Source organism: Eutrigla gurnardus (genome assembly GCF_963514095.1).
Source record: "Eutrigla gurnardus genome assembly, chromosome: 5".
Taxonomy (NCBI): Eukaryota; Metazoa; Chordata; class Actinopteri; order Perciformes; family Triglidae; genus Eutrigla; species Eutrigla gurnardus.
This window is the reverse complement of record NC_139919.1, coordinates 22,405,848-22,432,708: the sequence shown is the minus strand read 5'-3', so window position 1 is coordinate 22,432,708 and position 26,861 is coordinate 22,405,848. Positions and strand designations below refer to the sequence as shown.

General features: G+C 42.2%; 2 protein-coding genes and 1 pseudogene across 3 annotated transcripts; all 3 read left to right on the top strand.

Moving 5' to 3' along the window:
• The first annotated feature begins 707 nt into the window (after nt 1–707).
• Nucleotides 708–3,218, top strand: LOC311013737 (protocadherin alpha-C2 pseudogene; annotated as a pseudogene). Its single transcript has one exon. The product of its transcript is annotated as a protocadherin alpha-C2 pseudogene (transcript).
• A 430-nt stretch (nt 3,219–3,648) lies between these two features.
• On the top strand, nt 3,649–9,029 carry LOC311013735 (protocadherin gamma-A4-like; the record flags this gene model as incomplete). The annotated part of the gene is made up of 2 exons (XM_084009914.1): nt 3,649–6,033; nt 7,938–9,029. 2 exons carry the CDS (start codon nt 3,649–3,651, stop codon nt 9,027–9,029), a joined length of 3,477 nt encoding a protein of 1,158 aa, XP_083866040.1.
• Nucleotides 9,030–9,994: 965 nt separating this feature from the next.
• LOC311013271 (protocadherin beta-16-like) lies at nt 9,995–24,484 on the top strand. The gene is made up of 3 exons (XM_084009309.1): nt 9,995–12,430; nt 14,869–15,939; nt 23,035–24,484. The coding sequence occupies exons 1-3, from the start codon at nt 10,025–10,027 to the stop codon at nt 23,065–23,067; spliced, it is 3,510 nt and encodes a 1,169-aa protein (XP_083865435.1). The 5' UTR covers nt 9,995–10,024; the 3' UTR covers nt 23,068–24,484.
• The last annotated feature ends 2,377 nt before the right edge of the window (nt 24,485–26,861 follow it).

Below are 26,861 nucleotides of genomic sequence, written 5' to 3'. Positions count from 1 at the left end.
TCGGTGTCATTTCTCTTGCTGATCACCATACTGGTCACCATCGTGCTCAAGTGTCAGACACCCAAGCCCAGCAAAGCAGCTCCTCCCTGCAGGAACAGTGTGATCAGTGAGAGGAACTCCACCATCGCAGATTCCACTCTGGTCTCCAACGATGCCTACTGGTACAGTCTGTTTCTAGCAGAGACCAGGAAAGGAAAGATGGTGGTCAGGCAGCCTGTGCCAAAGGGCTCCAGATACATCGTGTCCAGTCTACCAAGAGGCACAGGGCTGACAGACACTAGTGACTCAGCAGCTTCTACTCTGCAGGTGAGAATGCAATGTACACATGCTTTCATATATTTAACGTAACTGAGTGAGAGTTCAACTTACATTCTGGAATTTCAAGACATAAAACTGTATACATTAGCATCATATTGAGTGAAAATATTTCATATCAATCCTTTCATCAACAATCAACTTAATATTTTATTCTAATTCACTGATTCCAAAGTGCATAATGTCAAACGCAGTTAAAATATTCTTGCAAAACCTAAAGGGTGGCGCTGTTTTCTTAGTAAAATACCAGCCCATGAACGCCATGACAGTGAATCGTTGTCATCGGGGCAGATAGTGAAACAACCGGACAGCTCTGTGGTGCCGAAACGCTGCTCCGAAAACGGGTCGCCGTGGTCAGCGTCGAAATATTTTCCGGACTATAATTTGATGAATATGTTCTCAATCAAGGCCACAATAACACGGTAATTATTACTGGAAACGTACATGATTTCGGGTAAAGTGCGGTAACCCCGCATAGAACAATGGAGTCTTTTGGAAGGTACGTGCTGCTCGTTATTTTTCTCTCTTTCGTTCCCAACATATCTACGTCCGTGACTCATTATTCCATACCCGAGGAAATGAAGGAAGGGTCGGTTGTAGCGAACCTTGCTACCGATCTCAGCCTGGATGTGAAAACACTGAATCAGAGGAAGATGCGTCTTGACATCGTTGCGAATAAGAAATATCTGGATGTGAACAAAGAGACTGGAGAACTGTACGTTGTGGAGAAGATAGACAGGGAAAATATTTGCCCTTCAAAGACATCAGTGTCTTGTTATCTCAAACTGGAGATGATATTAGAAAACCCATTACGGATTTTTAATATAGAAGTAGAAATTCTAGATATGAACGACAACGCGCCGCAGTTTCGGAGAGACGCCATTCATTTAGATATATCTGAAGCGACGCCCAAAGGGGAGCGATTCTCTCTCAGTAATGCAGTCGATCCTGATGTTGGAAGCAATTCAGTGAAAACATACCATCTGAGTGAAAGTGAGCATTTTAATATTGAAGTTCAAACTGGAAGAGATGGGTCGAAGTTTGCAGAATTAATCTTAACAAAGACTTTAGACCGAGAGCAGCTGGCTGTTCATAATTTAATTCTCACAGCTGTAGACGGAGGCACGCCTGCTCGTTCAGGTACTGCAAGTGTTATAGTTCGTGTTTTAGACACAAACGACAACGCTCCTACTTTTGACAAAGTCAATTATGACCTGAAGATAATAGAAAACTCTCCCATTGGAAGTCTTGTTGTTCACCTCAATGCAACAGACTTAGATGAAGGATCAAATTCTGATGTAACATATTCATTTAGTTTATATACGTCAGAGAAAACACAGGAAACATTTCATTTGAATCCCTCTACTGGGGAAATAACTGTTAAAGGCATGTTGAATTATGAGGATTATAAGATTTATGACATGGAAGTTATAGCAACAGATAAAGGAGCAGCTATTTTATCAGGACAATGTAGTATAAAGATAATAGTTGAAGACATGAATGATAATCACCCAGAAATATCTATTAAATCATTTCAGAGTCCAGTCAATGAAAACATAGATTTAGACACAGTGATCGCCGTAGTTAGTGTCAGTGATAAAGACTCAGGTGACAATGGAGTGGTTGATCTTCATATTCCACATAATATGCCTTTCAAACTGAGGGAGTCCTCTGATAACTATTATGAATTAGTCGTGTCAGAGCCGTTAGACCGTGAGAAGGTTCCAGAATATGACATCACTTTCACTGTGACGGACAGAGGTTCTCCTCCTTTATCTGACAATGAAACCATGACGTTAGAACTGCTGGATGTTAATGACAACGTTCCACAGTTCCCTCAGTCATTTTATACCATACGTGTCATGGAGAATAACGCACCTGGGGCCTTGCTCAGTTCACTCACTGCGTTTGACCCTGACCTCCATGAAAACCAGTATCTAGTTTACTTCATCCTAGAGAGGGAGATAGCCAACACCTCCATGTCCATGCTGTTCTCCATCAATCCAGAGAACGGGAATCTTTACGCACTAAAAACCTTTGACTATGAGATCGAGAAGGAGTTTCTTTTCCACATCGAGGCCAGAGACTCTGGCTCTCCTCCACTCAGCAGTAACGTGACGGTCCACATCATCATAGTGGACCAGAACGACAACGCTCCGGTTATTGTCTCTCCGTGGCGGGCACACGGCTCAGTGGTGGAGGAAAAGATGCCCAGATCCACCGACAAAGGCTCTCTGGTTGCCAAGGTGATAGCTTTAGACACCGACTCGGTGCACAACTCTCGGATTACCTACCAGTTCCTACAGGTGACTGACGCCACCTTGTTCAGTCTAGACCAATACAACGGAGAGATCCGGACTATGAGGATGTTCAGTTACAGAGATCCACGCCACCAGCGACTGGTTGTTGTTGCCAAGGACAACGGGGAGCCTGCTCTCTCTGCTACAGTCACCATCAAGCTGTCCACAGTGGAGACTGCTGTTAAGGCCTACTCTGACATGACTGAGGTGCCTCTAGAATACGACATCTTTTCAGACCTAAACCTGTATTTGGTCATCGGTCTGGGCTCGGTGTCATTTCTCCTGCTGATCACCATACTGGTCACCATCGTGCTCAAGTGTCAGACACCCAAGCCCAGCAAAGCAGCTCCTCCCTGCAGGAACAGTGTGATCAGTGAGAGGAACTCCACCATCGCAGATTCCACTCTGGTCTCCAACGATGCCTACTGGTACAGTCTGTTTCTAGCAGAGACCAGGAAAGGAAAGATGGTGGTCAGACAGCCTGTGCCAAAGGGCTCCAGATACATCGTGTCCAGTCTACCAAGAGGCACAGGGCTGACAGACACTAGTGACTCAGCAGCTTCCACTCTGCAGGTGAGAATGCAATACACATGCTTTATTTAACGTAACTGAGTTAGAGTTCAATTTCCATTCTAGAATTTTCAGGTCAAAAAACTGTATACATTAATATAAATCTTGTCATGAATACTCAACGTAATTTTTCATTATAATTAACTGATTCCAAAGTGCATCATGTCAAACACAGTTAAAATATTCTTGCAAGACCTAAAGGGTGGCGCTGTTTTCTTAGTAAAATACCAGCCCATGAACGCCATGACAGTGAATCGTTGTCATCGGGGCAGATAGTGAAACAACCGGACAGCTCTGTGGTGCTGAAACGCTGCTCCGAAAACGGGTCGCCGTTGTCAGCGTCGAAACATTTTCCGGATTATAATTTGATGAATAAATTCTCGATCAAGGCCACAATAACACGGTAATTATTACTGGAAACGTACATGATTTCGGGCAAAGTGCGGTAACCCCGCATAGAACAATGGAGTCTTTTGGAAGGTACGTGCTGCTCGTTATTTTTCTCTCTTTCGTTCCCAACATATCTACGTCCGTGACTCATTATTCCATACCCGAGGAAATGAAGGAAGGTTCGGTTGTAGCGAACCTTGCTGCGGATCTCAGCCTGGATGTGAAAACACTGAATCAGAGGAAGATGCGTCTTGACATCGTTGCGAATAAGAAATATCTGGATGTGAACAAAGAGACTGGAGAACTGTACGTTGTGGAGAAGATTGACAGGGAAAATATTTGTCTTGCAAAGTCGTCTTGCTATCTCAAACTGGAGATGATATTAGAAAACCCAGTAAGAATCTTTAATATAGAAGTAGAAATTCTAGATATGAACGACAACGCGCCGCAGTTTCGACGAGACGTCATACATTTAGATATATCTGAAGCGACGCCCAAAGGGGAGCGATTCTCTCTCAGTAATGCAGTCGATCCTGATGTTGGAAGCAATTCAGTAAAAACATACCATCTGAGTGAAAGTGAGCATTTTAATATTGAAGTTCAGACTGGAAGAGATGGCTCGAAGTTTGCCGAATTAATATTAACAAAGACTTTAGACCGAGAGCATCTGGCTGTTCATAATTTAATTCTCACAGCTGTAGACGGAGGCACGCCTGCTCGTTCAGGTACTGCAAGTGTTATAGTTCGTGTTTTAGACACAAACGACCACGCTCCTACTTTTGACAAAGTCAATTATGACCTGAAGATAATAGAAAACTCTCCCATTGGAAGTCTCGTTGTTCACCTCAATGCAACAGACTTAGATGAAGGATCAAATTCTGATGTAACATATTCATTTAGTTTATATACGTCAGAGAAAACACAGGAAACATTTCATTTGAATCCCTCTACTGGGGAAATAACTGTTAAAGGAATGTTGAATTATGAGGATTATAAGATTTATGACATGGAAGTTATAGCAACAGATAAAGGAGCCACTATTTTATCAGGACAATGTAGTATAAAGATAATAGTTGAAGACATGAATGATAATCACCCAGAAATATCTATTAAATCATTTCAGAGTCCAGTCAATGAAAACATAGATTTAGACACAGTGATCGCCGTAGTTAGTGTCAGTGATAAAGACTCAGGTGACAATGGAGTGGTTGATCTTCATATTCCACATAATATGCCTTTCAAACTGAGGGAGTCCTCTGATAACTATTATGAATTAGTCGTGTCAGAGCCGTTAGACCGTGAGAAGGTTCCAGAATATGACATCACTTTCACTGTGACGGACAGAGGTTCTCCTCCTTTATCTGACAATGAAACCATGACGTTAGAACTGCTGGATGTTAATGACAACGTTCCACAGTTCCCTCAGTCATTTTATACCATACGTGTCATGGAGAATAACGCACCTGGGGCCTTGCTCAGTTCACTCACTGCGTTTGACCCTGACCTCCATGAAAACCAGTATCTAGTTTACTTCATCCTAGAGAGGGAGATAGCCAACACCTCCATGTCCATGCTGTTCTCCATCAATCCAGAGAACGGGAATCTTTACGCACTAAAAACCTTTGACTATGAGATCGAGAAGGAGTTTCTTTTCCACATCGAGGCCAGAGACTCTGGCTCTCCTCCACTCAGCAGTAACGTGACGGTCCACATCATCATAGTGGACCAGAACGACAACGCTCCGGTTATTGTCTCTCCGTGGCGTGCACACGGCTCCGTGGTGGAGGAAAAGATGCCCAGATCCACCGACAAAGGCTCTCTGGTTGCCAAGGTGATAGCCTTAGACACCGACTCGGTGCACAACTCTCGGATTACCTACCAGTTTCTACAGGTGACTGACGCCACCTTGTTCAGTCTGGACCAATACAACGGAGAGATCCGGACTATGAGGATGTTCAGTTACAGAGATCCACGCCACCAGCGACTGGTTGTTGTTGCCAAGGACAACGGGGAGCCTGCTCTCTCTGCTACAGTCACCATCAAGCTGTCCACAGTGGAGACTGCTGTTAAGGCCTACTCTGACATGACTGAGGTGCCTCTAGAATATGACATCTTTTCAGACCTAAACCTGTATTTGGTCATCGGTCTGGGCTCGGTGTCATTTCTCCTGCTGATCACCATACTGGTCACCATCGTGCTCAAGTGTCAGACACCCAAGCCCAGCAAAGCAGCTCCTCCCTGCAGGAACAGTGTGATCAGTGAGAGGAACTCCACCATCGCAGATTCCACTCTGGTCTCCAACGATGCCTACTGGTACAGTCTGTTTCTAGCAGAGACCAGGAAAGGAAAGATGGTGGTCAGACAGCCTGTGCCAAAGGGCTCCAGATACATCGTGTCCAGTCTACCAAGAGGCACAGGGCTGACAGATACTAGTGACTCAGCAGCTTCTACTCTGCAGGTAAATCATTTAATGCTCAATTAAATGCATAACATGCTTTTAATTCATTGAAAAGTCCGACTAGCTAACAGTTGACCCTTGGTTTTTGGGTCCAGATTGTGAAAATGGAAGTTTGTGAATGGTGATCTGAATGGGGGTAGTTCTGATGATTATGATCATATTATACAATCTCCGAAACAATTGATAGAAGTCAATGAAACATATATTATAAATCCCTTTCTCAGTTCTTATACATTACTTCAACATTGTTATAACCCATAAGCCAACTTGCGATGATGCACGTGGGCTTCTTCCTGTACTTTAGCGTCGCTGTTCCCCAGCTTTACATCCGAATCGGTGATTTAACATCCGCCATGACAGCGCGTCATACGGAGACACACCGGACTGCGACACAGGCAGGACGGACAGCTCCTGGTGCTGAACCGGGTTTCATGGATTTTTTTCACGCGCGTTTGTCTTAAAACAACCCTTTGACGAGAAACGTATTCAAAGTATATCAGCGTTGATTTTTACCCGTATTGCACCTGCATGGACTCACTGAAAAGGAACGTTTAATTAGCGACGTAACAATGAACATGCATGACACTCGGAAGTCATGGAGGAGGTACGTGTCCGCGTTTGTGTTTCTAAGTACGATTGTGCACACGGTTATTGCCGTCACTCATTATTCTGTTCCCGAGGAGATGGAGGAAGGATCCGTTGTCGCCAATTTGGCTTCTGATTTAGGGTTAGACGTGAAGACTCTGAGCGGGCGGCAGATGCGGTTAGACGTTATATCCAGCAAAAGATACCTGGATGTGAACAAAGAAACGGGGGAGCTTTTAATCGTTGAGAGGATTGATAGAGAGTATCTCTGTGCAATGAAGACTCTGACGTGTTACCTTAAAATGGAGGCAATAGTGGAGAACCCGCAAAGAATATTTTACATCGAGATTGAAATAACAGATATAAACGACAACGCTCCGCATTTTCGGCGAGACGCGATAAACCTGGACATTCTGGAATCGACGCCAGCTGGTGAGAGATTCTCTGTGAATAACGCTGTTGACCCGGACCTCGGAGCGAATTCAGTTAAAACGTACCTGCTGAGCGAAAGTGAGCACTTTGACATAGAAATTCAAACCGGAAGAGACGGATCGAAATTTGCTGATTTAATATTAAAGAAGGGCTTAGACCGTGAAAAGCGAGCAGTTCACAATTTAATTCTCACTGCTGTGGATGGCGGAGTCCCCACGCGCACCGGCACAGCCAGTATCGTTGTTCGTGTCATAGATACTAATGACAACGCCCCAACTTTCCAAAAAGATAATCAGCACGTTAATATTGTGGAAAACTCTCCAGTGGGATCACTTGTAATTAAGCTGAATGCTACAGATTTGGACGAGGGGACAAATGCACAGATCGAATATACATATAGTCTGTATACATCAGAAAAAACCCAAGGAACTTTTAACCTGAATCCTTCCACTGGGGAAATAACTGTAAAGGGAATGCTGAACTACGAAGATATTCGGGATTATGAAATGGAAATCATAGCTACGGATAAAGGAGTCAACCGTTTATCAGGGCAAAGTAAAGTAAAGATTTCTGTAGCAGATATGAATGACAACCACCCAGAGATATCCATCAAATCATTTCAAAGTCCAATAAAAGAAAATGAACCGGTAGACACAGTGATCGCTGTAGTTAGTGTCAGTGATAAAGACTCAGGTGACAATGGAGTGGTTGATCTTCATATTCCACATAATATGCCTTTCAAACTGAGGGAGTCCTCTGATAACTATTATGAATTAGTCGTGTCAGAGCCGTTAGACCGTGAGAAGGTTCCAGAATATGACATCACTTTCACTGTGACGGACAGAGGTTCTCCTCCTTTATCTGACAATGAAACCATGACGTTAGAACTGCTGGATGTTAATGACAACGTTCCACAGTTCCCTCAGTCATTTTATACCATACGTGTCATGGAGAATAATGCACCTGGGGCCTTGCTCAGTTCACTCACTGCGTTTGACCCTGACCTCCATGAAAACCAGTATCTAGTTTACTTCATCCTAGAGAGGGAGATAGCCAACACCTCCATGTCCATGCTGTTCTCCATCAATCCAGAGAACGGGAATCTTTACGCACTAAAAACCTTTGACTATGAGATCGAGAAGGAGTTTCTTTTCCACATCGAGGCCAGAGACTCTGGCTCTCCTCCACTCAGCAGTAACGTGACGGTCCACATCATCATAGTGGACCAGAACGACAACGCTCCGGTTATCGTCTCTCCGTGGCGTGCACACGGCTCCGTGGTGGAGGAAAAGATGCCCAGATCCACCGACAAAGGCTCTCTGGTTGCCAAGGTGATAGCCTTAGACACCGACTCGGTGCACAACTCTCGGATTACCTACCAGTTTCTACAGGTGACTGACGCCACCTTGTTCAGTCTGGACCAATACAACGGAGAGATCCGGACTATGAGGATGTTCAGTTACAGAGATCCACGCCACCAGCGACTGGTTGTTGTTGCCAAGGACAACGGGGAGCCTGCTCTCTCTGCTACAGTCACCATCAAGCTGTCCACAGTGGAGACTGCTGTTAAGGCCTACTCTGACATGACTGAGGTGCCTCTAGAATACGACATCTTTTCAGACCTAAACCTGTATTTGGTCATCGGTCTGGGCTCGGTGTCATTTCTCCTGCTGATCACCATACTGGTCACCATCGTGCTCAAGTGTCAGACACCCAAGCCCAGCAAAGCAGCGCCTCCCTGCAGGAACAGTGTGATCAGTGAGAGGAACTCCACCATCGCAGATTCCACTCTGGTCTCCAACGATGCCTACTGGTACAGTCTGTTTCTAGCAGAGACCAGGAAAGGAAAGATGGTGGTCAGACAGCCTGTGCCAAAGGGCTCCAGATACATCGTGTCCAGTCTACCAAGAGGCACAGGGCTGACAGATACTAGTGACTCAGCAGCCTCCACTCTGCAGGTATGGAAATTCCTTAATTAAATATGGGATACACACACATATCCCGGACATGTCTATCAAATACAGCCATAAATAACCATGTGAAGTGTAACATTTGATTAGCTATTGCTTGGTCCTTGCAATGATGAAGATTTCAACTTTGTATTAATTTTGCAACCCATATGTGCGCCATAGGTATCCATCTCTTAATATATATATAGATACGTACAGAAACATATACGGTCTCGATGCGGTAGTATTAAAAGTTGACATCTAGACGTCACGTCAATGTTTATTATTTTTTTACTGTTGTTAAACTATATTAATCACTCAAGTGTTGCAGACTTTGCCCTTTCCAAAAATATTGTTTTTCTTGCCCTGCACGAACGTACGCCTCGATATCGCAGCCACACAACTGTGTGGGCTTCATATGGAAACGTCATTTGAACAACATACGTCGGCCTAATGAGATTCAGCAAATCCATTTAATACAGACTAAAAACGAGTGTAAAATAACTAATTTACGCATAGTGGAATGGTTTTACGCACACATACCGGTGCGCAAAATTGTAAAAAGAAGCCAAAGAATGAGATGATATTTGCACTGGTAGATTATTTAAATATCTGTGTAATTGCAAACATCTATATTTTTTTTTACTGCGCGTTAAAATATATTTAAATACAACATAACGCAAAACACAATGGCACTTATAGTTAGTTCCAGCACACCTCTGATAATTATTATGATGTTTTTTTTAAAGCAAAATTCAGTTAACACGAATTATTTTACGTGTTGCAGAGGCACAAAAAGGACATTTAATGTCGCTGCTCTCCACAAAAACACACACTACTCCTGAAGTCATCGTTCCAGTTCATTGCAGGCAGGCAGACGTATTGCACGCAAAGCTCTGCTGAAGTACAAAGGAACGTTTTTTTTAATTTAAAACCACTCCTTGACTTTCATCATTGGAAAACAAGGTCCGTCTCCTTTCTTCAGCGGCATCACATTTTAAGATTTTAAACACGGATTATCGCCAATGGCTCCTTATAATCGTCAGTATTCCAGGAGAGGGTACGTTTCATTATTTCTCTTTCTTTCTGCCATGATGACGACGGTGTCGACCGTGACCCATTATTCTGTCCCTGAAGAAATGGAGGAAGGCTCCGTCGTTGCTAATTTAGCTAGTGATCTGGGACTAGACGTGAAGACTCTGAATAAAAGAAACATGCGCGTCGACGCTGCGGGCAATAAGAAATATCTGGACATCAACAAAGACACGGGAGAGCTGTATGTCTTTGAAAGGATTGACAGAGAGTTATGCCCCTCGAAGACAGCTACGGCGTGCTTTCTAAAATTGGACGCTACGATTGAAAATCCGATACGAATGTTTAATATTGAGGTGGAAATCACGGATATTAACGACAACGCTCCTCATTTCCGAAGAGGAACGATGTACTTGGACATCTCGGAATCAAGCCCCGTTGGAGAGAGATTCTCGCTGAATAATGCTGCAGACCCGGATGTTGGATCTAATTCTGTGAAAGATTACCATCTGAGCTCAAGTGAACACTTCTCCATTGAAATTCAGACCGGAAGAGATGGGACAAAGTTTGCAGACTTGATTCTGAAAAAAGCTTTAGATCGAGAGCAGCAGGCTGTTCATAATCTAATCCTCACTGCTGTGGACGGGGGAGTGCCCACGCGCACAGGTACAGCCAGCATCATTGTCCGCGTGCTTGATGTGAACGACAACGCCCCTTTATTTGACAAAGACAAATACATAGTAGATGTGATGGAAAACTCTCCGATTGGCAGTCTGGTAATAAAACTGAACGCCACCGACTTAGATGAAGGCACAAATTCTGATATTTCATATTCATATAGTTTATATACGTCAGAGAGAACGCAGCAGGTGTTTAACTTGAATCCAGAGAATGGTGAAATCAGAGTGAAAGAGATGATCAATTATGAAGATTTCAAGCTTTATGAAATGGAGGTTATTGCCAGCGATAAGGGGCCTAACTCCTTATCTGGACAGTGTAAACTGACAATACAGGTGACAGATATGAATGACAACCATCCAGAGATATCCATCAAATCATTTCAAAGTCCAATAAAAGAAAATGAACCGGTAGACACAGTGATCGCTGTAGTTAGTGTCAGTGATAAAGACTCAGGTGACAATGGAGTGGTTGATCTTCATATTCCACATAATATGCCTTTCAAACTGAGGGAGTCCTCTGATAACTATTATGAATTAGTCGTGTCAGAGCCGTTAGACCGTGAGAAGGTTCCAGAATATGACATCACTTTCACTGTGACGGACAGAGGTTCTCCTCCTTTATCTGACAATGAAACCATGACGTTAGAACTGCTGGATGTTAATGACAACGTTCCACAGTTCCCTCAGTCATTTTATACCATACGTGTCATGGAGAATAACGCACCTGGGGCCTTGCTCAGTTCACTCACTGCGTTTGACCCTGACCTCCATGAAAACCAGTATCTAGTTTACTTCATCCTAGAGAGGGAGATAGCCAACACCTCCATGTCCATGCTGTTCTCCATCAATCCAGAGAACGGGAATCTTTACGCACTAAAAACCTTTGACTATGAGATCGAGAAGGAGTTTCTTTTCCACATCGAGGCCAGAGACTCTGGCTCTCCTCCACTCAGCAGTAACGTGACGGTCCACATCATCATAGTGGACCAGAACGACAACGCTCCGGTTATCGTCTCTCCGTGGCGTGCACACGGCTCAGTGGTGGAGGAAAAGATGCCCAGATCCACCGACAAAGGCTCTCTGGTTGCCAAGGTGATAGCCTTAGACACCGACTCGGTGCACAACTCTCGGATTACCTACCAGTTCCTACAGGTGACTGATGCCACCTTGTTCAGTCTGGACCAATACAATGGAGAGATCCGGACTATGAGGATGTTCAGTTACAGAGATCCACGCCACCAGCGACTGGTTGTTGTTGCCAAGGACAACGGGCAGCCTGCTCTCTCTGCTACAGTCACCATCAAGCTGTCCACAGTGGAGACTGCTGTTAAGGCCTACTCTGACATGACTGAGGTGCCTCTAGAATACGACATCTTTTCAGACCTAAACCTGTATTTGGTCATCGGTCTGGGCTCGGTGTCATTTCTCCTGCTGATCACCATACTGGTCACCATCGTGCTCAAGTGTCAGACACCCAAGCCCAGCAAAGCAGCTCCTCCCTGCAGGAACAGTGTGATCAGTGAGAGGAACTCCACCATCGCAGATTCCACTCTGGTCTCCAACGATGCCTACTGGTACAGTCTGTTTCTAGCAGAGACCAGGAAAGGAAAGATGGTGGTCAGACAGCCTGTGCCAAAGGGCTCCAGATACATCGTGTCCAGTCTACCAAGAGGCACAGGGCTGACAGACACTAGTGACTCAGCAGCTTCCACGCTCCAGGTATGGAAAAACCTCAATTAAACATGTGATACACACAGATATTCTGCAAGCTGGTTCATCAAATATAGCCAAAAATAACTGTGTGAAACTTCAAATGTTATAACCATTTTTGTTTGGTCCTGGCAATGTTGAATAATCTCACCATTTATACTTTCCGGGACCTATCTGTTGACAGAGTTATCCAAACTATTAAATTATGTGAAAAGTGCTTTTAAATAGAAACATATCTACCTTTTTTATACTAGTGATACCAGTTGATATCAATATATAATTTGAATGTCGAATTGATCCTTTAGTTGTTGTAACATTATATAAATCACTGTCAATTTGCAATATTTCCCCGTCAATGAATCACTATTCTTGCGCATAGTATTCACAGAAGCCTTTTCGGTATTGCATAGGTCATGACGTAACTGCTTGTACTTCATGCGGCCACATAACTTGAACTACACAAATATTTAGTCATGACATTCAAAAAAACTATTAAAATACTGATACAATACGCGTTTAAACTAACTTGAACATGATTGAATGGTTTTACGCACAGAAACTGTCGCGCACGTCTAACATGAAGGCAAGGACTGTGACGTCATACAGTTGCACTGAGAAATCATGGTGTTGTGTATTTTTGGTTAAAAATAGAATAATAGTATATAAATATTTTCAACTACGACACAAAAAAATTCAATTAAACTTGTCGTTATTGCGTGACCACACCAATAAGAATTCAAGCTTACAATTGAGGAAAAATAAAATATGCCAAACGTTTGATTTCTTTTTTCTATTAACCAAAATTTATTTTACGCACAAGTTATATTTGTTTTAGCAAACTTCGACATCTCCGATAATTTACGAGGTGCAGAGGCACAAATAGGACATTTCACGTCGCTGCTCTCCACAAAAGCACATCACCGATGAAGTAATCGTTTTCAAGATAGTTCATTGGAGGCTCGGCAGGCAGGCGTGTTACACTGAAATCCCATACCAACATCAAGAGACGTTTTTTTAGAGGCTTGTTTGCGTCCATTATTGAATAAAAGGCGTGCGTCCTTTTATTACCAGGCATCACTTTGCAAGGATTTAAAGTCGGATTACATTCAATGGCTCTTCACGTTCGTCAGTGTTCCCGGAGACGGTACGTTTCAGTATTTCTCTTTCTTTCTGCCATGATGACGACGGTGTCGACCGTGACCCATTACTCGGTTCCCGAAGAAATGGAGGAAGGCTCTGTGGTTGCTAATTTAGCTAGTGATCTGGGACTAGACGTTAAGACTCTGAATAAAAGAAACATGCGCGTCGACGCTTCGGGCAATAAGAAATATCTGGACATCAACAAAGAGACGGGAGAGTTGATAATTTCGGAGAGGATAGACCGGGAGTTTTTATGCCCCTCAAAAACCACTACATCGTGTTTTCTAAGATTGGACGCAGCAATTGAAAATCCTGTACGAATGTTTAATATTGAGGTGGAAATCACGGATATTAACGACAACGCTCCTCATTTCCGAAGAGGAACGATGTACTTGGACATCTCGGAATCAAGCCCCGTTGGAGAGAGATTCTCGCTGAATAATGCTGCAGACCCGGATGTTGGATCTAATTCTGTGAAAGATTACCATCTGAGCTCAAGTGAACACTTCTCCATTGAAATTCAGACCGGAAGAGATGGGACAAAGTTTGCAGACTTGATTCTGAAAAAAGCTTTAGATCGAGAGCAGCAGGCTGTTCATAATCTAATCCTCACTGCTGTGGACGGGGGAGTGCCCACGCGCACAGGTACAGCCAGCATCATTGTCCGCGTGCTTGATGTGAACGACAACGCCCCTTTATTTGACAAAGACAAATACATAGTAGATGTGATGGAAAACTCTCCGATTGGCAGTCTGGTAATAAAACTGAACGCCACCGACTTAGATGAAGGTACAAATTCTGATATTTCATATTCATATAGTTTATATACGTCAGAGAGAACGCAGCAGGTGTTTAACTTGAATCCAGAGAATGGTGAAATCAGAGTGAAAGAGATGATCAATTATGAAGATTTTAAACTTTATGAAATGGAGGTTATTGCCAGCGATAAGGGGCCTAACTCCTTATCTGGACAGTGTAAACTGACAATACAGGTGACAGATATGAATGACAACCATCCAGGGATATCCATCAAATCATTTCAAAGTCCAATAAAAGAAAATGAACCGGTAGACACAGTGATCGCTGTAGTTAGTGTCAGTGATAAAGACTCAGGTGACAATGGAGTGGTTGATCTTCATATTCCACATAATATGCCTTTCAAACTGAGGGAGTCCTCTGATAACTATTATGAATTAGTCGTGTCAGAGCCGTTAGACCGTGAGAAGGTTCCAGAATATGACATCACTTTCACTGTGACGGACAGAGGTTCTCCTCCTTTATCTGACAATGAAACCATGACGTTAGAACTGCTGGATGTTAATGACAACGTTCCACAGTTCCCTCAGTCATTTTATACCATACGTGTCATGGAGAATAACGCACCTGGGGCCTTGCTCAGTTCACTCACTGCGTTTGACCCTGACCTCCATGAAAACCAGTATCTAGTTTACTTCATCCTAGAGAGGGAGATAGCCAACACCTCCATGTCCATGCTGTTCTCCATCAATCCAGAGAACGGGAATCTTTACGCACTAAAAACCTTTGACTATGAGATCGAGAAGGAGTTTCTTTTCCACATCGAGGCCAGAGACTCTGGCTCTCCTCCACTCAGCAGTAACGTGACGGTCCACATCATCATAGTGGACCAGAACGACAACGCTCCGGTTATTGTCTCTCCGTGGCGTGCACACGGCTCTGTGGTGGAGGAAAAGATGCCCAGATCCACCGACAAAGGCTCTCTGGTTGCCAAGGTGATAGCCTTAGACACCGACTCGGTGCACAACTCTCGGATTACCTACCAGTTCCTACAGGTGACTGACGCCACCTTGTTCAGTCTGGACCAATACAACGGAGAGATCCGGACTATGAGGATGTTCAGTTACAGAGATCCACGCCACCAGCGACTGGTTGTTGTTGCCAAGGACAACGGGGAGCCTGCTCTCTCTGCTACAGTCACCATCAAGCTGTCCACAGTGGAGACTGCTATTAAGGCCTACTCTGACATGACTGAGGTGCCTCTAGAATACGACATCTTTTCAGACCTAAACCTGTATTTGGTCATCGGTCTGGGCTCGGTGTCATTTCTCCTGCTGATCACCATACTGGTCACCATCGTGCTCAAGTGTCAGACACCCAAGCCCAGCAAAGCAGCTCCTCCCTGCAGGAACAGTGTGATCAGTGAGAGGAACTCCACCATCGCAGATTCCACTCTGGTCTCCAACGATGCCTACTGGTACAGTCTGTTTCTAGCAGAGACCAGGAAAGGAAAGATGGTGGTCAGACAGCCTGTGCCAAAGGGCTCCAGATACATCGTGTCCAGTCTACCAAGAGGCACAGGGCTGACAGACACTAGTGACTCAGCAGCTTCCACTCTGCAGGTATGCGAAACATATCTTTTTAAGCCATGTTACTGTATTTCGTGAATATTAATCAAGTCCACAGTTATATCTTACTTGTCATATCAGCGCTTGAGAATTTCAAGTTTTCTCTTCAATTGATTAAATTTACTAAGCCTAAAATTATCCATGCATCACAAATTAAAGAAAAACTTTAATAATATTTTGGAAGCCTTCAAACATTGAAGCAACCTCAATATAATTTAATATTTTTGCAGACATATTCTTTGTTAAGATGCAAAGATTAAATGTGCAATTGCACTAAAACTATCAGCACATTATTTTTTCAACATAATACTTAACATAAGTAACCATTAACAAAGACATAACAAAATTACACCGCCCCCCCTCCCTGTTTGGTACATTTCTTACATCGTTCAAAACTGTGTGGCATTAATGAAAAGTAGAAATACAATTTTATCAAATTTAACACAAAACAACTTTTTTTTAAACTCTATGATTCAGTACGTCGGGCAGTTGTGGCCGGGGCAGCTGTGGGTGGAGCAGCTGTGGCTGGGGCAGCTGTGGCTGGAGCAGCTGTGGCTGGGGCAGTTGTTGCTGGGGCAGCTGTGTCAGGGGCAGTTGTGGCCGGGGAAGCTTTCGCCGGGGCAGTTGTTGCTGGGGCAGTGGTGGCCAGGGCAGCTGTGGCCGGGGCAGCTGTGTCCGGGGCAGCTGTGGCAGGGGCAGCTGTGTCTGGCACAGTATGAATGCAGGTCCATTCACCACTTTATCTTGTCTGGCTTTTGGATGAACCGGTTTGATCTGGACTGTGTTTTAGATTATGACATTTGGTTTAATTAATTCTAAAAAATGCAACATATACAACAGGTCCGCAGATACTCTTGTCATGACTTTCATGTTAAATAACTGCAGCAAATTGCAATAATGACAGCTTTATGATAATCCTAATACTTCTTTTACCATTAATAATAATAATAGTAATACTAATAATAATTCCCACTTAACGTGCCTATTCTATTTTCATCATGAATCCTATATTACCATCCCTATCATCCTTCACAATCACCGCTGCATCTGCTGGAATGTTGCTACAATTAAACGAATGAATCCACCATTCTGCCCATTCGGCATAAATAAGGTGCTATGGCATTATCACATTTTCTGATGTTTTTGTTTCTTTTCTATAAATATCAATGTTATGAATAATCACACTTAACTTTCTGGATAAGGAAATATTTTTTTCGTTACACAAACTAAGTTTAATTATAACACTTCCTTGGCCCCTTTTCAAGATCACAGCTTGTGAATGGACAACTGCTCTCAGATTAATTAAAAATAAATACAAATTTGTAACATAACGCATGGCAGTGGAATACTCTGTTGAATGCAAACTTATTCATCCAAAAAAATATAAATGATAACAAGCTGTAAAAGTTACCTCATGTTTGTCAATTAACCATGAATACCACAGCAATATTCATTCTGCAGCATCATATCAAGTACCAACTAGAAAAAATCCTACGTATGTTTAGATGTCCACCAAAAGTTAATCACACGCTTGGGCCAGGTCATTGTGAAAAGTGAATGTTTTCAGTTTCATTCAAAAACATTTTTAATTTGTGCAGTGTTTCCACAGTTGCACTCTCCTGCAGTGGTGTTCAAAGCTTTGTGTGGGACAGACACACAATTGGGCTGGTATATTATTGCAGTTGCTGCACTGCACATCACATCTGTTGTGTGAGATCCTTCAGAGACAGCAAACCATCTGAACTGTGTCCCTTTAAGGCTTTGCATGTCTGTTTCTGTGTGGAAACAAATGCTGCATTGAAAGAATGAGACAGCCTTGGCACGTGTATACTTTTCAATGAAAGATAAGAAGGAGAAAAGATAGAAAGTTAAAAGTTTAAACAACTTATGAGACTTTTCAAAGATAGATGCCTGTTTAGGAATTGCAGTGAATGCACCACGAAGTTCATGTCGGTTCCGACAAGCTTTACTGTACAACGTGATGTAGAAGCGCACAATATATTTTAAGTGGGATAGCGCGACCGCACATCTCCGACGTGTAGAAGGCGTGACAGAAGTAAAGGCTTGCACAAGACTATCTTCGTCGCTGTTCTCCACCAAAACATATTCGCCGATTAGGTAATCGTTCTCACGATAGTTCTTTGGAGGAGGGCGGTCCGACATTGGTCAAAGCGTGGAGGAATATTTCTCTTTCACAGTCCTCGTTCCGCTCGTTTCAACGAGAGCGCAGTTTATCCACGTCTCAGCCCATCTCAAGGACATACGGGATCTGAACGATGGCGGATCATATCCGTGAGTTATTCAGGGGACGGTGCGTTTCCACATTTCTCTTTATTTCTGCCATGATGAACATTGTGTCTACCGTCACACATTACTCTGTCCCGGAAGAAATGGAGGAAGGCTCCGTCGTTGCCAATTTAGCAACGGATCTGGGACTAGACGTGAGGACCCTAAAGGGCAGGAAAATGCGCATAGATGTAGAAGCAAATAAAAAGTATCTTGACATCAACAAAGACACGGGGGAGCTGTTCATTTCTGAAAGGATCGATAGAGAGTTATTATGCCCCTTAAAGACCACTACATCGTGTTTTCTAAGATTGGACGCTACGATTGAAAATCCTGTACGAATGTTTAATATTGAGGTAGAAATCACGGATATTAACGACAACGCTCCTCATTTCCGAAGAGGAACGATGCACTTGGACATCTCGGAATCAAGCCCCGTTGGAGAGAGATTCTCGCTGAATAATGCTGCAGACCCGGATGTTGGATCTAATTCTGTGAAAGATTATCATCTGAGCTCAAGTGAACACTTCTCCATTGAAATTCAGACCGGAAGAGATGGGACAAAGTTTGCAGACTTGATTCTGAAAAAAGCTTTAGATCGAGAGCAGCAGGCTGTTCATAATCTAATCCTCACTGCTGTGGACGGGGGAGTGCCCACGCGCACAGGTACAGCCAGCATCATTGTCCGCGTGCTTGATGTGAACGACAACGCCCCTTCATTTGACAAAGACAAATACATAGTAGATGTGATGGAAAACTCTCCGATTGGCAGTCTGGTAATAAAACTGAACGCCACCGACTTAGATGAAGGCACAAATTCTGATATTTCATATTCATATAGTTTATATACGTCAGAGAGAACGCAGCAGGTGTTTAACTTGAATCCAGAGACTGGGGAAATCAGAGTGAAAGAGATGATCAATTATGAAGATTTTAAACTTTATGAAATGGAGGTTATTGCCAGCGATAAGGGGCCTAACTCCTTATCTGGACAGTGTAAACTGACAATACAGGTGACAGATATGAATGACAACCATCCAGAGATATCCATCAAATCATTTCAAAGTCCAATAAAAGAAAATGAACCGGTAGACACAGTGATCGCTGTAGTTAGTGTCAGTGATAAAGACTCAGGTGACAATGGAGTGGTTGATCTTCATATTCCACATAATATGCCTTTCAAACTGAGGGAGTCCTCTGATAACTATTATGAATTAGTCGTGTCAGAGCCGTTAGACCGTGAGAAGGTTCCAGAATATGACATCACTTTCACTGTGACGGACAGAGGTTCTCCTCCTTTATCTGACAATGAAACCATGACGTTAGAACTGCTGGATGTTAATGACAACGTTCCACAGTTCCCTCAGTCATTTTATACCATACGTGTCATGGAGAATAACGCACCTGGGGCCTTGCTCAGTTCAGTCACTGCGTTTGACCCTGACCTCCATGAAAACCAGTATCTAGTGTACTTCATCCTAGAGAGGGAGATAGCCAACACCTCCATGTCCATGCTGTTCTCCATCAATCCAGAGAACGGGAATCTTTACGCACTAAAAACCTTTGACTATGAGATCGAGAAGGAGTTTCTTTTCCACATCGAGGCCAGAGACTCTGGCTCTCCTCCACTCAGCAGTAACGTGACGGTCCACATCATCATAGTGGACCAGAACGACAACGCTCCGGTTATTGTCTCTCCGTGGCGTGCACACGGCTCAGTGGTGGAGGAAAAGATGCCCAGATCCACCGACAAAGGCTCTCTGGTTGCCAAGGTGATAGCCTTAGACACCGACTCGGTGCACAACTCTCGGATTACCTACCAGTTTCTACAGGTGACTGACGCCACCTTGTTCAGTCTGGACCAATACAACGGAGAGATCCGGACTATGAGGATGTTCAGTTACAGAGATCCACGCCACCAGCGACTGGTTGTTGTTGCCAAGGACAACGGGGAGCCTGCTCTCTCTGCTACAGTCACCATCAAGCTGTCCACAGTGGAGACTGCTGTTAAGGCCTACTCTGACATGACTGAGGTGCCTCTAGAATACGACATCTTTTCAGACCTAAACCTGTATTTGGTCATCGGTCTGGGCTCGGTGTCATTTCTCCTGCTGATCACCATACTGGTCACCATCGTGCTCAAGTGTCAGACACCCAAGCCCAGCAAAGCAGCTCCTCCCTGCAGGAACAGTGTGATCAGTGAGAGGAACTCCACCATCGCAGATTCCACTCTGGTCTCCAACGATGCCTACTGGTACAGTCTGTTTCTAGCAGAGACCAGGAAAGGAAAGATGGTGGTCAGACAGCCTGTGCCAAAGGGCTCCAGATACATCGTGTCCAGTCTACCAAGAGGCACAGGGCTGACAGACACTAGTGACTCAGCAGCTTCTACGCTCCAGGTACAGCTCACGCTACCAGTTTAATACCTAACTTTAGTTTTTGGAAAAACATAGCTGACCAACTTCTGATATAGTTCACACGGCACTTTTTCATAACTGGTCAGTTTCTGTTTTGCAGTAAATATCATCTAAAGTTAGTTAAAGTTCAAAAATAATAAAGATAATACATTGCATTTTGAACAATGATGGAATTCATTCTAAACAATGAATTAATGTATTAATATCAAAGCAGATACTCGGAGGAAAAATCAGTGTAAAAATTGTGCATCAGTGCACAATTTAGAACCATGGGCAATATTTAGCTGCACCTCTTATGTTGTCTGTGTTTGTGTTTTGCCCAAAGGATGCGTTCTGTTTTGAGAGTGTGTGCGTGTGTGTGTGTGTGTGTGTGTGTGTGTGAGTTTGAGTGTGTGTGTGTGAGCGAGAGAGAGAGAGAGATACTTCACATATCGACTCGCCATTAAGTACCTTAGCAACAAAGTTTCACATCACTCAATATCTCAATATGATACTGTAAACAATACTTTATTAATGTACTTATATTAAGGTAGTATCTACTAAAACATGTTTATTTTTTGGGGGGTGGGGTGGGGGGGGTTAAACTGTTTTCCGAGACTATTTGTGTGATTCCTGTGGACGGTTGTGACTTCATTGTTTTATTCACTGCAAATGAAAACACAATCAAGTCTAAGAACGGAAACGTAATACACAAAGAGTTTGAATAAGACATTCTGTTCCAAATGCTGTAATCCTGTGACTGAGGTTTATTTTTAGCTAATATTATGATCCTTTTCTTGTCAGGCATGGCCTGGAATGTGTCTTCTAATACACATGCTTTGTGTTATCTTGGACCAATACTAAAACAAAAACAAAAACAATGCACTACACAGTGTGGTGGATTTCAGCTGAACATATTTGTATCACAACAAAAATGATTAAGCCATTGTTTAAACGAAACAATACATCCGTCTATGATGGTAAGTATGCTGCTGGGAAAACTAACAATGAGCTAAATGTAAAACTTTGTTTCAACCCACTTTCATAGAACAAGCGGCAGTGACTTCTGTAACAGGTCACACTAACCTTCATTCATAGCGCCTCGGCACCAACTCTGTGATTCATAAACCAATAATCCTTTCTTGTGTTTGCAATGACCTGACCATTGACTTGCTTGTTTTTTTCTTCTCCCCACTCTAAAGTATCCTAAATGAGGAAAGTCCACTCAGCAGCTGGAGGTATGCAGGAGTCTCACTCCCCCACACCGGATGCCCTTTTATGAATGATGTTACAGAACTTAAGTGTTTGAGTTGTTTTTTTGTGTTTGTTATGTTCTCAGTGGATCATTTAAGAATATATTTATACTCCTTTAGTTTGTCTTTTGGAGGAGATTGTTTTTAATAACAAAAGGGGCACTCAGTTGACATGCTTGTCGATTCTGCTATGTTAACCTCTTCAGGCCTGCATTGTGATTACTGTTATGCATATTCAAGCCTCTTCACTAAAGGCCATTAGAATGTGACTATGCAATCAGAGTAATTAACTGTTCATTATGTCACCTCTCAATTATTTTTTATAGAATTTACCAAAGCCTAGAGACATAGCCCTAATGATTTTTCATTGACCTCAGGGGACAAACTCATGAGCTCATTAACAATAATGGATAATATGAGTCTGACACTCTTTGTTCAGTTTTGCAGACAAATAATGTGGTATTCCAGATGACATCATGTTGACACATTATTCCTGTCCTAGTGAGAGTCAAGCCAGTTCCTGCACACAACTGCATCCCAGGCTCAATTCATCTTTAAACACAACATGTGCTCATCTAAAGGCCATTGAACACCACTTTCAAATATTCACTATACACACATAAAACTGCTGACTTTGCTTTCTAAAAGGAAAATCACAATCTGGCTTTAATACACATGACGAGTAATTAGTGAGATCTTTAATTAAATCACTATGTTCTCAAAAGGATCCTGTGCATGTAATGATTAATTTGTGTTCATCTCCTACTGACCCATCACTAATGATTATGTATTTTTGAATGTTTATAAGTGGGGTTGGACTGTGCTGTTGACGTGAGACGGGCTTAGTGACTTCACAGAATGAAGATCATTTTCTGTCTGCTGTAGTGTGAATTTTGACCTAATTCTTTGTGCAGGAGAGGTGCAAAGTGAAACCAGTCACCCAGTTACCTAGCAACCACTTCACATAATATTGGAGCATGGCATCCATTGATAGACCTGCCACCTCACCACCACATGTTCAAGGATCTGCCCAACTCCCCTCACCCACTCTGTCTCCTGCCTGAAGCCCCTGTCTGCGTGACAGAAATTGGCTGTGTTGTCAGTGCTGAGGTTTTTTTTCATATATTTATCTAATTCTCTTGTGTCATTGACAGGCATCCACCAGCAGCAGCAGCAGCTCCACATAAGGCCGCACCCCCAGCTGAGTACTGCTTTGACGCTGACGCTTCACAGAGGAAAGCCCATCAATGCCACGTTCACCCTGCTCAGTCTGATCCTTGTTCCTCACGATGTAGTTGTTATGCTGTAACACCAAATGGACTATGGTGGCTAATTAAGGACCAAGCCCCCCCCCCCCCCCTCCCCCCTTTCTTTAAGCACATGAAAAGCCAATCAACAATGCCTCTCTATCAATTCAATATGCATGATAAGACTGCATGGCTTCAACCCACTCCAAGACCTTCATACAAAAACCTTCTAGAGGAGATATTTGCAAAGAAGCAGTCTCTGTGGAAAAAAAAATACTTGTGTGGATATTTGAAGAAGCCTCAACAAGGACTATCGGATGGACATGGAAATGTTAAATTGCCTTTAAGAGATGGTTTTCTCTCTCCCAAAATGAAACACATGTTTGATATTAACCTCTGTGCTTTGTCTTGCCCCATAACAGCATTGATGTATAATATACACGTTAACTAAGAAGCGAAACAGCACAATTAACTAAATGTCTGAAAAGCACCAACTTGCGATTTTAAAAGTATCAAACAAAAGGGAATCAGTATTTTATAAATGTGGTAGCTTGTAGGAAAATGTGTGTTTTGTACTTGGCGTTGTGCTTTATGTGTGAGCTAGGCCTAAATGTGAGAGTGCTGAGAGATTAAGTTAAGTTAGCCAATGCATTATAACAGATAAAAAAAAAGGTGATGCCTTCAGTCATTACGTAACTGCCTTTCAGTTGTTTTTGCATGAGATAATCAAAGAACTTTGATAGCTTTGGAATTTTTTAATGATATTGAGCAATGCATTTTCTGTAGATATGGCCTCACTGTTTTTTCAAAGCTAGATGGAAAATGACATTTAAGTGAGACCAAAATGAATAACAGTATAGTACTTCTGTCTCACTACTACTTATGGCAGTAGTGGGACATTTCTATGGATCCAGAAAGTGTACTCTCAGCTTAAACATGTACAGTGTGCCTGAATGCTATGTTCATTTGGACATTACTGGAGAAGAAGAGTCTCGAGGATCGAGTCTTTGAGAATGGATTGATTAATATCTACTTATCACTACTCTATATCACAAATATAACCGTGTACTTTCACTTTTTATTTTTTGTATGTTTCTTTATTGCAGTGTCTTCTGAGATTGTGTAACAAGTTGAAAACTCACTTAATTACTTAATGTTTACTTTACTGAAATACTGAATACTGGTTTCACCCAATGAAAGCTGTGCTCATGTGTATTACTGACTACTGTGTGTATAGATATATATCTGCATATGCAACAGATATAAAGGGATATAGATATGACTGATATACAGCACATATATCATGTATGCATCTTTAAATATGCCTTTTGTTTTCAATATCAATGCTTAAAGTGAAGAAAAACAGTGTAACTCCTGTGCCATCAGATTTACCAGCCAACTAGTATGTGAATCACTTTAATGATCATGTAGTCAAACTCTTTAGCACAGCTCACATTGCATCGTATAAAGTTGTAATGTTTTACAGGAAAACATTTACAATACGTGCTTTTGTACAGTTGTACTTTTATGGTGCATATGTAGTAATGTGTGTATTGTGAGCTTATAGTATGCCATGGTCTGTATGATGTATTAACTACAAAAATTAAATACAACATTAAATTTAATAGTGAACTGCTGAAGAGTTTTGGTTCAAATGGACTTCTGCAATATTGTAAAATTAGATTTCATTCTAGGTTATAAAGCAGTTTAACCTTCAGTGAATCTACAACAAACTCTGTAATGACAAGAACTCAACTTTACTCCATTATAATGCCTGCACCACTCTTTTTTAGCTAACTTGCATAAAGTCTCACTTCACTTGATCATCAGTTTAACTGCTCTATCAGGATGCTATTCATGTCTGAGTCACTTTATGAAAGAGTCATTTCCTTGAATGCACACATTGTGATACAGTTTATAGAAATGGCAATTCTTGCTGATCCAGAGAGTGAAAATCACCTGGCTTCTACAGTGGGCCAATTAAGCGCTTAAACAGTGACACAGAATACACACTGATTTGTTGTATGTCTTTTTGACACATATGTAAATTATTTTCAATTCAACGTTTGAGTTCAAATGCCACTGTCCAGTCATTGTAATCCACAGAATGACTTTGAAAAGCTGGTAGGTATTTGCTTAAAGCCTCCAAAACTAGTATTATTATTCCAGAAAGAAGACTGTCGTCCAGGATGCTCAGGCTTTGTGTCATAACTTCTTTCTGATACTGAGATTATGTTAATATGGCAACAAAACAGGAACATTGACTTTAACCCTGTTAAACCCTGTTGGTGTGTTTCCACAAAGATCTTCCAGCCACGCTGCTTCAAGAACATGACTAGTCATTTTGGATTTACCACTGGAATGTAAGTATTGATGTTTCAAATGAAATGTTCAGTCATATGTCTTATAAATCTATAAGACATACATAATTCAGACACACATATACAGTATAGGCCTAGTAGTAATAGAATTTTGCATATTGTACATACATCTATGTTTTACAGAGGCACCACTGAGAACATTCTCACCTACTGCATCTCTTCCTGGTTTGGTAGCAGTGCAGGGGCGAGACACAAACTGAACAGGATAGTGAGAACTGCTGAAAGAATCATTGGTGCCTCGCTGCCACATCTTCAGGACTCACTGACGTCTGCATGCGTAGAGCAAACAGCATCATAAAGGACTGCACTCATCCGTCTCATGGCGCGGTCACATTCATGCAGTCCGGAAAAAGATACACAAGTGTCAGATCAAGGGCTACATGGCTGTTAAACAGCTTCTTTCCAACAACAATCAGACTGCTTAACCAGAGAATGTGATCTGCCCACAAGACTGTTCCTCTAAATATATTTAACATATTTTATTTAATTTCAAAATAAATAAAACTACTTATTTAATTCTATTTACCATCATTTAAGTTTATTTATTAGTGCTATTATTTATTAGATTATCACTTTATAGTCTTCTGTCTTGCACTGAATTACTAATTGGTGGATGTGTGAAACACAATTTTTTTTTATGTGGAGCATAAAAATGGCAAATAAAGGAATCTGAAATCTGAACTATGGTGTATGTGTATATTACTTTGTGTCTGAAAAATTTAAAAAGTAACCACCAATAGTATTATGGCATTAGAGTTAAAGTAACTACTGGCTATGCACCAGACTTTAACATTAAACACAACAACATTGCTTTACTTATTTCTTTATCTATTCACTTAGTCGAATCTGCTTTGACCCTTGTTGAAAACACTGAGCTCATGCTGCTAAAAAAAGAACTGCCATTAAAATCACATAAGCAGCATGCTTAGCATGCATATCCTTCAACATCGAACAAACCCTTGCCCTTTTCTGAGAACAAGTCACAGTACACAGGTGGGAAATTTCATATCAATAATATTTTCATTACTCCGATTCACTTTCAGGCACATGAGCCTAGGAGGATTAGAAGACCCTGCCCAGTGATTTTTCTTTTTGTCTGCACGTTCATAAGCAGCAAAATTCATAATTTGAAACTTAGCTGATCTCCAGTTTTTCTATTTAAAATCTTAATTGAGGGGGAACTACTATTTGACTCATTAGGTATTCCTTTTATGTATCCAACCATATCCATTTCTGATCAGACTGCAGATCACTTTTGTTCACAAACTTTAGTCCAGTTTAGGCCTTTTTTCTAAAATCAAGCATCATTCTTTAGTTGAGTTGAATCATTTTGTAAAATACACAATATGTGCA

Coding starts and splice junctions, on each gene's coding strand:
- LOC311013271 (XM_084009309.1), top strand. CDS start 10,025: ATGGCTCCTTATAATCGTCAGTATTCCAGGAGAGGGTACGTTTCATTA. Junction 12,431..14,868: donor CAGCAGCTTCCACGCTCCAG/GTATGGAAAAAC, acceptor ATGACGTTAGAA/CTGCTGGATGTTAATGACAA. Junction 15,940..23,034: donor CAGCAGCTTCCACTCTGCAG/GTATGCGAAACA, acceptor TGTCATTGACAG/GCATCCACCAGCAGCAGCAG.